The 13625-nt window shown below is 34.5% G+C and overlaps 1 protein-coding gene across 1 annotated transcript in view; it reads right to left on the reverse strand.

Annotated features, from left to right (window-relative positions):
* LOC145254524 (solute carrier family 23 member 2-like) overlaps nt 1–13625 on the reverse strand; it is a 92823-nt gene that overhangs the window by 37832 nt on the left and 41366 nt on the right. The window contains exon 4 of the mRNA XM_080113051.1: nt 1428–1584. Coding sequence (XP_079969177.1) covers nt 1428–1584 — 157 coding nt within the window. The remainder of the gene's footprint in view (nt 1–1427; nt 1585–13625) is intronic.

The raw sequence follows: 13625 nt of genomic DNA on the forward strand, positions 1-13625 counted from the left end.
CAACTACATGAAAAAAAATACAAGAAATAAAAGTTACTTTTATGGTAGAAAAGTTGATTGGTTTGTATTTTTAAGTAGTTTCTAAAAAAAAATTTTTTTAATAATTTGTGAACCGGTTTAAAAAAAAATCAAAATGGCAGCGACTTTGAAATGGAGATCCCCGTTTTCAATTTGAAGGATGGGCACCTGAGCATTCTGTGTTAACAATTTAAGAGAGTTCAATCAATGTAAGGAATATTTATAAATATATTTTAATATTTTCCGTTATTTTGCGCTTAAGGAATATTCGATTATGGCATGTGAAGACAAGCAGTTACATGGACGATTTGTAAAAATTTATTGAATTATATTATCGATTATATAAAAAATTTATTGAATTATATTATCGATTATATAAAAATTTATTGAAATAGTTATCGCCTCAAATTTCATTGTAATTTCGGTTCGCTGAAATTATTTAAAGTAAAGAGCATTAAAAACTATTTTAAAACAAAAAAAAATGTGAACTGAACTTTTATTGATTATGGTAACATTTATTTCTTGTATATTTATTTTTTCGGGTAGTCGTTTGTTGGCTTTTCTGTTAAACACTCTTACTAAATAATATCGACGAAATATCGAAAAACAAAGAAACAAAACAGTTTTGGAAAATAATTAAGCTTTACTTACTTTAGTAAAAACATCCGAAACAACAAAATGGGACATTAAAAAAGGTAAACACATAATTACTTTAGTTTTTTAAAGCAAAGAATCGATAGAAATATGAATAAGAAGAAAATGGCGCCAGTTTCAAGCAGAACAGCTTCGTTTCAGTTTTACAGTATTGAACGGTGTGGTATTGCGCCGTCGGATTCAGGGTTGTACTATTGTAATGTAAAGAACACGCAGAAAGAGTTGTAATCAACTAAATTCCTTCTAGTACACTGACAAAAAAAGCTTAAACAGGTATATAAATAAAAATAAAAAGGTTATGTAAATGTTTTTAAAAGACACATAATCACGTGAGCATGATTTTTTCCTTCTTTTGACACGATAACAAGTAACATTCTTATTTTTTATTATTTATCTATTTATCTATTTTCGAAAGAGTGCCACGTGCAAGTTTTTTTTTGTTTTTATTTACATGGGGGTCACCACATATCAAGGCCCGGTGGCCACTCAGGGATAAGGGTTATTGCATGTACAGTAATCAATGAGATAGTATTGTAGTGATCATTAGTATTGGAGATTTGATGGAATGTCTTACTTAACGGGCCGGTTTTTCAGGAATTTGTTTATGTTGGACAAACAGGCTAAGAGAAATATAATATAGATGAAGTACACATTTGTCTTATAGACAATGGTACACAGGTTCGGTGTCTGTGTGGTCTAAACTACGTCCAGGAATTAACTAGTAAAAAAATTAAATACAAAGGACATTTGTTAACCTGGGTATGGAATTAAAATCCAAGGTGTGGAATTGATCATTTTCTCTTTGGCATCTGTTCTGGCTAAGAATTCTTTGGTTTCTGGATCATCAGGGAAATGGCCATATATTGTGAGTATGTAAGAAAGAGCCCAGCCAAGGCAGACAGCCAGCAGAATCTGTAAGGAGAAATAGAATATGTCTCTTAAATACTCATTCCCTTTCGTGTATACTGAAGATATAATCAGTGTAAGCTAGTATTACAAAACAAAACTTTTTTTCCTTATGGATGCATTATGGTTTATTTTCGTTGCTTATTGATGTCATCATAATATTTAGCTTAGTGCCGGTGTTAAGTGTTGCCATAAGATGGCATTTAGAAATTGACTTCTGAACTACTTTATATCTCATCAGTTTTTAGTTATCCTTCTTTCTCTCAAATCCATCTTTACCGCACAATCCTATGTTTACCTCGGCCTTCCTATAACAACTGACCCTGTTGCCGCAACTGTTCTACATCTACTCTAACAAAAGCACACATTCATTCTTTCAATGTGACCATATTAGTAAAGTCTTCTCTTTTGCACACATGTCCCTATATTGCCTAGATTTAATCCATCATCATCATCATCATTATCGTCGTCGTCATCATCATCATCATCATCATCATCATCATCATCATCTAGTCCCTTCTGATTAATGAATTAATGATTAACTTCCTCTCAGATAACGTGTAAGCTACATTTCGCCATGTTCAGAATGGCTTTCTTTGTCCGCTTGATTATGTCTAATTATTCAGCCAAATAGACGGCAGAAACCGGAAGTCAGAAGGAGTAAACAGTGTAAACCAAAGCGTAACCAAATTTTCTTTCCTTCCTTCGTGTAGCTAATCTCAAAGGGAATTTCGATGAATAGAGTTTCTTTTAAAGGGATTTCTCATCTGTGGGACACATTATCATGGGACTGCTTCCCTGTAGACCACAACATGGTCGTCTTCAAACCACATGCAAACAAGTACATAAACCGTCATCATGTGCATTTAAATTTCATTCATTCAATTCCTTATGTGACAGTACTCACAACTCGTTGTAGCCTCAGTCGCAAAGTAGACAAAGAATAGGAAAGAACTTCAATTCACTTTTTCGTGCAACAACGACATTTATTTCTTCATTCTCTCGTTTCTGCTGTGATATCCCTCACATGATCATCTTCTAAAACGTACTCTCGAACATCATCTACGTCACTAACATGATCTCCTTTTGTAAAGTTTTTATTTTCCCCTACCGATGACGTCATTTATCATACATTTTCATATAGCCGTCCACGCTATGTTTTTTTTTTAGATAGACATCACCACTAATCAAGGCCCATAGGGCACTCGAGGATAAGGGTACAGTATAATAATAATAGGCCACTTGAGGATAAGGGTATAGTAGTCAATTGGACAATATAGTAATCGTTAGTAATGAAAATTCGGTAAATTTATTAACTTAAGTGGAACAGCTGATCAAGAATTTGTTTACGTTGGATTTGAAGACAACTGTATTGTAGTCAGATGGAAAGAAAACAAACGGAAGACAGTTCCACAGGCGTGTAGTTCTAAGAAATAATTTTTTTTCATTGGAATCTACGTTTAGGTTTAGGCACAGATAAAGATAATGTTACATTTATATTCAATCCTTTCACAATATTCTTCATCGTTAAACTGATAATCTATCTGTATAATAGTCGAATACTTTCTAAGATGGAGTTCTGGTGCCACCCACATCTGGTGAGGTACAGCCGAATCCACTCTTTTTTGAATTGGCCAAGTACAAAACAAACCAAAATCTAGTAAACCCCTTTCTCAAAGAACAGGCGTTACTAGTCTTTTTCTGCTCCATCTTCAATGTATGTTTCATTTGAATAAAATAAAATACGCATCAGTGCGTATTTTATTTTAATTAAATCAAGCCACACCCTTGACGATTTTTTTTCAATTGTTTTTACTCATAGATAAATTTGCTTTGTCAAAATATTTTTTGTGTTAATTTTTTTTAAGATGGGAGGCAGTTGACGTCCAAAATAAAAGATCAGCTATTCTCCCTCCCACATTTTTTAGGTAGCCAATGAAAACACTTGAAATATGATGTGCATATTTCTAAACACAACAGTAAGTTTAAACAATTCATGAAATTGGTAGCAAGACATATTTGGTACACGGTAAAGAAAGAAGAAAAATCTGCTTCAAAACTGAACGGTGACAGAATGAGACATGATAATTAATGACGGGCAACGCTAACATGATTCCCGATTCCGATTCTTTATGAATTTCTAAATATTTAACTATAAAGTTGCTAATTTTTTGTCTTTTTTCTCTGTAAAAAAAATCCCAAAAAAACACTTGTCCTGTCAATCTGTCTGTGCTAAACTAAAAGAAAATTCCATGAGAAAAGTTTCTTTCCTAGAATTGTCCAACGATGGAACAAAATATCATAGGGCTGCATGGTCATTTGCAAGTCTGATGCAAATAAATTCTCGCTATAATTAAACTTTACTCAAGTTCCACCAGTACTGATCATTACGGTGTTATCTCACTGTCTATCTAACATTCTTTAACCCTTATCCTTGAATTGCGTCTGAGCCTTGATAAGCAGTGACTCCCAAGTAATAAAATAAAAAAAGGTTAAAAACTTCCCACGCATGGAACACTTTAAATAAAGAGAACCAGACACAAACAACAATGCAAAAGACAATGCAAAAGATCAAACCACTAGATCTGGGCGTATTGTAATATTGTTGTCTATATATTTCATGGTTCCGACTTTTACAATATACATGCCATAGTATATACATTCTGAAAACTGTGGGGTTTTTCTTTGTAATCAAACAACAACTTTTTCAATCAACAAAGTTTTATTTACATTACAGTGAATATATGACAAGCGAGAAAGTTCAGGTCAGCTTGGAATGGTGCGTAGCAGCGATGGCAGAAGTGTGTGCTCTTCTCTCTCTTTTGTTTGACTGATTGTTTTTTTTTTACTTATATTTATCTTTACATCACCCCACATTCCTTGATCAGAATCTAATTGTTCACTCATTTTGACCTTCGATTTGAAATTTTGAATGTTTATTGTTCTGCCTTTCAGCAATTTCAATCCAGTTAGAATATTTTCTCTCGTTGTTTAATGATCTCGATTCTTCAATCAGAATGTAGGGTTGACGCTGTCGGCAGCAATCTGATTTACATCTGGTTTTGCCTGGCTCCAATATTTTCCGGCGTTGTTCGTCACCCATGCGGCAGTATAATCAGACGACCAACAAAAGTTAAGAGATGAAACAAGCACAAATTTACTTTTTGTTTTTCTAAAATTTTCTTTTCTTTCTCTTTTCATTTCAGCTCAAAACATGGTCATCTTTAAATCCAGTATCAAACAAATACTTGCCATAAACCATCCTCATAAATATTCAAATTTTGTCCATGCCATCATTTTCAATCCTCTCATAATATTCATCATCATTCAGCTAAAAATGTATTCAACTCATTAGCACTTATCCTCGAGTGGCTTTTTATGCTTTATAAGTGACTAGCCTGGATACCTGGCGTTGCCCGGAAGTTGAGAAAAAAGAAATAAAAGTAGTAGTAGGCAGGCTTGAAACCGTACCACGAAGGAGGAAATGAATGTGAAAAAAACATGACGTCTTTGCCATTGCGCCCATTGCCAAACCGGAAGTGTCGAAGGTTTAAATTAAGGTTAGTCAATCAAAAAGAGGGGAATGACTTTCGAAGATATCGGTGAAAAAAGCGACCCATCTCTGTAGAAAAGTGTCTAGTTTAGAGTGAAGGAATTAATGTTTTTAGTCAATTTTTCGATATTTGGCATCCAAAGGGCGACGCTTCAAAATGATACTGATCACGTGAAAATCCGTCGCCTCTGTCGAAAGTTTTAGGCAGACATACAAACATACATGCATACATTTAAACAGACAGGAGAGGTTTATATTATACAAGAAGACTAGCCTGGGTACCCGACGTTGCTCCGGTGTTTGTAGGTTTGTAGGTGGGTGTTGAGCAAAAATTAAAAAAAAAAAGGTGTCGTAGGCATCCACGCTCGAACCCGTTATGAAAAGACGGAAAAGAAAGTGGAGGTGTGTGTAAGGGTGTTGCTTGAGTAAAAAAAAAAAAAAAGAAAATTGTGAGCTCAAAAAAAAGTGGTAGTAGGCAGGCAGGCTCGAACCTATAGCACGAAGGAGGGAAAATAAGTGAAAAAAAAAATGTGAGGCATTGTCTGTTGCGCTCATTGCCCAACCGGAAGTGACGAAGGCTTAAATTAAGGCTAGACAATCGAAAAGAGGCGATAACTTTTGAAAATATTGGCGAAAAAAGCGACCCTTCCCATTAGAAAAGTTCCCAGGTGAGGGAGAAGGAATTAATTTTTTTAGCCTATTTTTCGATATTTTTCGTCCGAAAGGACGCGCTCCAAAATGATACTAATTTCGTGAAAATCTGTCGCATCCGTTGAAAGTTCTTGCGAGACATACAAACGAAGGAACATACAAACATATATGCATTTAAACAGACAGGTGAGATTTATATGATAGAAGATGACTCATTACTAAGAAATAGAGTGATTAGTTGCGATGAAGCATGTGAACATTAGTTGCGATTAACTGTATCTAACTGTGTCAGATATATACTCGAGAGCCAAAACACTGAAAAGAATATTTTCTTGTCATAGCCCTAATCATTACTAAGAAATAGAGTGATTATATACAATGAAGCACGTGAACATTAGTTGCGATGAAGCACGTGAACATGCAAAACTATAAATTATGTAATTTGTTTTCACTTACCGGATAACTCCTGAATATTTTGCTTTTCGGGCCTTTTTTACTGAAAGGTAGCAAACGAATGTCCATGTTGTTTAAGTATAACATGAAAATAAAACTGCAACATGCTGTCCTAAAAGAATAAAAGAATAGTAAAGAAAAGAAAAGAAAAGAAAAGAAAAGAAATAATAATAATAATAATAATAATAATAATAATAATAATAATAATAATAATAATAATAATAATAATTGTACATGGACGATCTGAAACTTTTTGCAAGGACCGAAAAGGAGCTAGAGACACGAATTAACACTACCAGGATGTTCAACCAAGATATCCAAATGGAATTTGGAAAGAGAAAATTAGAAAGGAATACCTCAGGAGAACAAGAAAACTCCTGGAAACGAAATTATATAGCAGAAACCTAATAAAAGGTATAAATACATGGGCAGTATCACTAGTAAGATACTCTGGACCGTTTATAGGGTGGACAAAAGAAGAACTGAGACAACTCGACCAGAAAACCAGGAAATTCATGACTATGCATAATGCACTGCACCCAAAGGACGATATTGACAGGCTCTATGTGAAAAGGAAAGACAACGGGAGAGGACTGATCTCTATAGAAGACTGTGTGAAGGACACAAAAAAAGAACTAGAAAAATGCATAATGCAAAACACTGAAAGAATAATTATGGCAGCGAGAGACACAGAAAAAAATACATAATAAAGAAAAGAAAACAAATAATAATAATAATAATAATAATAATAATAATAATAATAATAATAATAATAATAATAATAATAATAATAATAATCGATGCATAAAATAGTCGAGAGGGGTAAAAGGAGGATCGAAAGACCAAGGAGAGAAAGCACTAACAAGACTTCCCCTGGATGAGTGAAAAGAGGACGTGGACTTATTGCCACCTTAATTCTAGTGAAGTCCAATGGTTGCTACCAATGAGAAATCAATAGTAAACAGTTGTTGTGATAGCGCAAATTTATTTGCAAAGGTTATCAAAAGATGTGGAGAGTACTGGAAATCTTCATAGACTCAGACTCCGATGAACAGCACAGGTTCTCAATGAGAAATCTTTGATAGCCTATCTGAAAACTCCTAGTTGTTGTTGTTGTTGTTAATAATAATAATAATAATAATAATAATAATAATAATAATAATAATAATAATAATAAAAAGGAATAAACACCTGGGAAGTATCGCTAATAAAGTATTCTAAACCATTCATAGGCTGGACCAAAGAGGAACTTATGCATCTTGATCAGAGACTAGATGATACTGATCGACTCTATGTAAAAGGAAAGAGGGGAAGAGGTATAATAAATGTAGTAGGCTGCATAGAAAGCGCAAAAAAAAAACATGTTAAAGTACCTGAGCCAGAACACAGAAAGACTGATCACCGCAGCCAGAGACATCGTCAGGAAAAACAATACAGAATATGAAGTAACCAAAAACAAAGGCAAGAAAAGTGGGAAGAGAAAGGACTGCATGAACAATTAATAAGAATGACAAAAGAAGAGAATCATGTAAACACCTGGGCGTGGCTAAGAAAAGAACACATGAATAAAGAAACAGAATCTCTACTGACAGCTGTACAAGATAACGCGATTAGAACAAAACACATCAAAGCTAAAATAGACAAAACACAGGAAAGCAGTAAATGTAGACTTTGTGGACAAAAAGATGAAACGATAAACCATATAATAAGTAAATGCAGTAAATTAGCTAAGAAAGAATACAAGGACAAACACAACCGCATGGGGAAGGTAGTGTATTGGGAGGTATGCAGACGACTGCATTTAGAACACACAGACAAATGATTCAAACCCAAACCAGAGATTATGCTGGAAAATGAAAACCACAAATACTTTGGGATATGGAGATACAAATAGATAAACCCATTCAAGCCAGAAGACTGGATGTCATAATAATCAGCAAGAAAAAAATAAACTGTCAAATTTTATATTTTGCCGTCCCACCAGAGCAGGGGTATGAAGAGCAAAGAGAGAGAAAAATGAAACAAATATGGGAAACTTGCCAGAAAACAAAAAGGAATATGGAACCTGAAGAAAATCAACATAATAGCAATAATTATGAGAGCATTAGGAACAGTTTCAAACAACTTGGAAATAGAAGAAATCGGAATCAAGGGGAAGATTCAGACTATGCAATGGATAGTAATGCTGAAAGCAGTGGAAATCTTTTAAAAAACCTCAAATACAGAACTTAATCTACGAGAATGAGAATCGCCAATTGGGTAAATAGAAAATGCAAGAGAAATAAAACAAAAAATCAAATCAAGAAAACTGAGACTACGAAATTGTAGACTGACTATTCCCTCTTCTTTCCACCTCCCTAACTTTCCCGTCTCCCTCCCGCTCTCATCTCCCTCATCTTCCTACCTCCTTACCTTTCCCCTGCCCATAATTTCCTCCCCCCCCCTCAGCCCCTAAAATTGTTGAAGGGTCAAGGAAGATGGAAAGACCGACGGGTGAAAGTAATTACTAGACCTCCACTGGATTATTGCAAAGTGGAGCGGGAGGTTGGGGAGGCTTATTGGCACCCAAATTTCAGTGAAGACCAATCGTCACTGTCAGCGGGAAATCAATGGCAAACGACTGTTGCGATAATGCAAATTTATTTGCAAAAGTTGTTGAAAGAGGTGAGGATTACTGGAAATTTGGGGAGACTTGTTGTCACCTAGACTTCAGGGAACACTACCAGTCTTTATCATTGAGTAATCACTGTTGATGATCTGTGTGAGAACTCCTAATTAATGAATGAATGCATGAATAATAATAATAATAATAATAATAATAATAATAATAATAATAATAATAATAGAAGCACTAGGAACAATTTCGAAAAACTTTGAAATATAGAATGGGAGAAATTGGAATCAGGGGGATTACTGGAATGATACAAGAAATAACAATAATGAAAACAGCTGAAATATTAAAGGAAAACCCTTGAATGCGGGGACTAATACACATGAGTCACACGTGCGTACAGAAAACGTGCTGTAGAGACAAAACATGAAGAAGCGTTACATGGAACCAAGAACATTGAAGATGCATATCTATGAGTTCTCTACCTCCCCCATCCTCTCCCCCATCCTTTCCGTTTACCCAATCACCGCCCTCCACAAAAGAATGATGCTAAATATCCGAGAAGGGTCAAGGAGGATGGAAAGACTGAGGACAGAGTGCTGACCAGACCTCCGCTGGATAAGTATGAAGAGAACTGGGACCTTAGAGAGGCTTATTGTCACTCAAATTCCAGTGGAGACCAATGGCTGCTGCTAGCAAGAGATCGATGATGCGCGACGGTTGAGATAATGCAAATTCATTCGCAAACGTTATCAGAAGAGGTGGAGAGCACTGGAAAACTAGGAGAACTTGTTGTCACTCAGATTCCAGAGAACACCACAGGCTGTTTTCAAGGAGAGATCCTTTATGACCTGTGTGAAAGATCCTTGTGAGCCAATAATATACATTGCCTCCATAAATGCTCCTTGTGAGAGTTGTTCTACATCTGAGTTGGCACTGCTTTGATTCCATTGGCAAGTAGATGACTGAAAACAACACCGAGATAAGTGGAGAGCATCTAATATTCCCAAACGGTCACCCATTTTAGTACTGACCTGGCTTGACATTATTTAACTTCAAAGATCTAACATGAAACCGTTTTGAGCTGATTATACTATGTTATAATAATAATCTATATATATAAATATATATATATGTAAATTCGTATCCCTGTTTGTTTGTTTGTTTGTTCACAATTTAGTTAATATACACAAAAGGTCCGCTACTTTATTATTTCATTTATTTCTATATATAGTATGATTCTTGCAAGCAAATATACAATTAAATGCCATCTCATTTTCATATTGCATTAAGGAAAATCGATTTTACTAAATAGCGGTATGTTAATTAATGTTTCTAGGGTGATAATTGTTTTAAATGTTCTATTTAAAATTGTTATTTAATAAGCTTTTAATAACAGTTTAATTGATAAGATATTTAATTTAATTTATTTGGAATTATTTCCGACATCGACATTTTTACAGACGTAGAGTTATCCCCCCTAGAAACTTCACGAAATAAAATAATTTGGTCATTTCAATAAGTTTCTAGTTTGAAAAAATAATTACGTGTAGACAGAAAAATGTTTTTGTTTCATTATTAAAAGAAAAAAAAATACTTACGAATAAACTGACAAACATTCATTTGTTTGTTTTTAATATTCTTGAAATGGCTAAACAGAAACTTTGACTGCTTCGAATTCAAACTTCAGCCACACTTTTAGAAACAAAAACGTCTCTCCCCCCCAAGGAAAGCAAATTGAAAAAGCTCTCCCTCCTAAAAAAAGCAAATCGAAAATTTCTTTTATTTATGAAAAAATAAAGCCAATTAAAAATTGCTTTTACAAAAAATAAAAAATTAAAAAACGCATATAAGGCATTGGCTATTTTTATTTTTCGATGGTTTGACCACTCGCTGCTATTTTTATTGAAACAAAGTTGTTTTGATCTATTTTGGGGGGGGGGGTCTTTTGAACGCACGGTCAACAAAAAGGGCTCAATATACGGAGAATAGTTTCCTCTCTTTGTATCCCTTTTGGCGAAATAGGGTATCACATACTTCTTTTTTTTTTCTTTTTTTTGGGGGGGGGGGTGGACGATTACATTTACATGTTTTTATCCGTTCTTTTATTTTTGAAATTGTTGCCCATAATCAAAATGATTAATATCCTTGGGTGGTCAAAGGGAACTTCATGTAAACCCGAGCAATGCTGGTTAGCCATGCCATATTATTATTATTATTATTATTATTATTATTATTATTATTATTATTACTATTATTATTATTATTATTATTATTATCTTATATTAAATTTATTATTATTTTTATGACATTTACATGTCATAAAAATGATAATTAATTTAATATAATAATAATAATAATAAGAATAAGAAGAAGAAGAAGAAGAAGAAGAAGAAGAAGAAGAAGAAGAAGAAGAAGAAGCGGTGGTGGAGAATGATAATGTGAAATTATTGGGGAGTATCCAATGTGATAATGCGATTGAAGCAAAGAGACCAGATTTTAGTCCCGTTAGAAAAAAAACAAGGAATATAAGACAATACTCATTGATATAGTAGTGTCAGCTGATGCAAATGTGGAGGAAAAAGAAAGGAGAGGGTCGAAAAGTACCAACACTTGAAAAGGAAGATGGAATGATTGTTGATTGGTTGTTTTTTATTTTACGGCATATCAACACTTTTCAGGTCATTTAATTCCGAATCCACTGATGTTGAAGAAAAAGTTTTTTTAATAGAATATATATATATATATATATATATATATATATATATATATATATTTCTTTTCAAGTCGGTTTCTATTTAACCCATAGTTGGAACCCTAACAGGTACTACCACTCTGGGTCAGAGTATACCTGGGGGCAATGGCAATTAAAGGGTGGCTCCACACTCCCCAAAGCCACAAGCTGGGGCCTCACCATCGGATATACTTTAAGGTCATATCCAGGACCTGGAATGATTGTAGAAATTAAAGAAGGTAGAAGTTGTCCTTATTCTGATGGGAGTCCTGGGGTGGGGGTGTAACAAAAGGAATTGGCAAGTGAATTGAGAAAATTAGGATCCATTGCAATTTTGGAGTACTTCAAAAGACTGCCTTGTTGGGAACCGCCAGAATTTTGTGGAAAATGCTGAAAAACGGAGAAAACAAGATGCTGATAGCCAATATTCATTTGTTATGATCTGCCTATAACATCGGCAATAACAACGGCTGGAGACAAAATGTTAATAATTATATTCTTGTGATAAAAGAAGTTCGTTCACTCAGATTGTCTTGAACTGCCAACAACAGATCTGATAAAGAATGTTAGCAGCTAGAGAGGCTACAAATATCTGGGGATATTGGAAGCCAAGTACGTCAAAGGATGGAATACTGTTGCCATATCTGAGCAGGAGCTGCTAAAAACAGCCTATCCTGCCTTGACAGAGTACAAAATAGACTTCGTGGCTTAGTGGGGGATGCCCTTTTCTCTTCCCTGCAACCTCTCTCCCACAAAAGAGACGTTGCGAGCCTATCGTTGTTTTATCGTTATTTCCATGGCAGGTGCTCGTCTGAACTCCAATCTCTGGTCCCCCCTCGCCAATCCTTCACGAAAAACACCCGTCTAGCTGAATCCACTGTGAAAAATTTCCCCCACTCTTTATCTGTGCCTAAATCAAAACGTGGATTCCATGAACAAAGCTTCTTTCTTAGAACTGCACGCCTGTGGAACTCTGTTCCGTCTGAATGCTTCCCACCTGACTACAACTTGGATGTCTTCAAGTCCAACGTTAACAAATTCCTAATGAACCGCCCTCTTAAGTAAACACTTCATTAAATCTCCACACTAACGTACTGTACTTACAATAACCCTTATCCCTGTGTGGCTTCCTGGCCTTGATAAGTGGTGACCACTGTGTAAAAAAAAAAAGATTACGAACATAAAAATGAAAAATCAAGCTACAACTGAGTACAACAGAAGCATTCGATATATCGCTGCTATACTTCATCGAAATGCAGACGAATTAAGACGTTTGCATGCAAAAGCATGAATTGCTTACAATTTATTGAACTTTTGCTAAGAAAATAGATGTACATCGATTGTATCTACTTAGAAAAGAACATGGTCGAAACTTACTTAGTGTTTAAGATGTGGTGAATATAGAAGAAGGAAGTTTAATTTAATATATTTCTGAAAGTAATAAAATTCTTCTTTACTAGCAGGACCTGTGGAAATTCCACAGTCGACTCTTTCATTTGTAATATATTGATGTTGGTATTCTGTGGATTTTTCCACGTAAATGGAGACGCCCTAATATTATTATAGCTCTTTTGTTAAAACTTCAAATTAAAGTCGTAAAATATATTTTAATTGATGCAGATTTCATATATATATATATTATTATAGTGCCAATTTTCTATCAATTCTTATATATTATAAAGTTGTGATTTAAAAAATAGAAAATATATCCATATGGCTTGGGGGCATCAGTTTTAATCGAAAACGAAACCAAAACTTGTGAAGAAAAAAATATGGGTACATATATATAACTTGAGTTCCTTCAGCTAAAATCGAAACTGAAAGCAAAATTTATGGAGAATTCTTGGTAAAATTATTTATTACAAGAAATTGAAGGTCATAACAATTAAACGACAGTAACTCGGAAGGAAAATTATGTAAGCGTGACACACAAAATAACACATACGCTGTCATATACAGATGAAGTGAAAAGAGAAAAGATATAAAAACCTTGGGGTAAAAAGGAGTCAGAGGTTGCAAGAGAGAAGGGGAAATTTATTTGGAAA

This window comes from Euprymna scolopes, chromosome 30, assembly GCF_053919585.1.
Source record: "Euprymna scolopes isolate OS-2025 chromosome 30, ASM5391958v1, whole genome shotgun sequence".
Classification (NCBI taxonomy): domain Eukaryota; kingdom Metazoa; phylum Mollusca; class Cephalopoda; order Sepiida; family Sepiolidae; genus Euprymna; species Euprymna scolopes.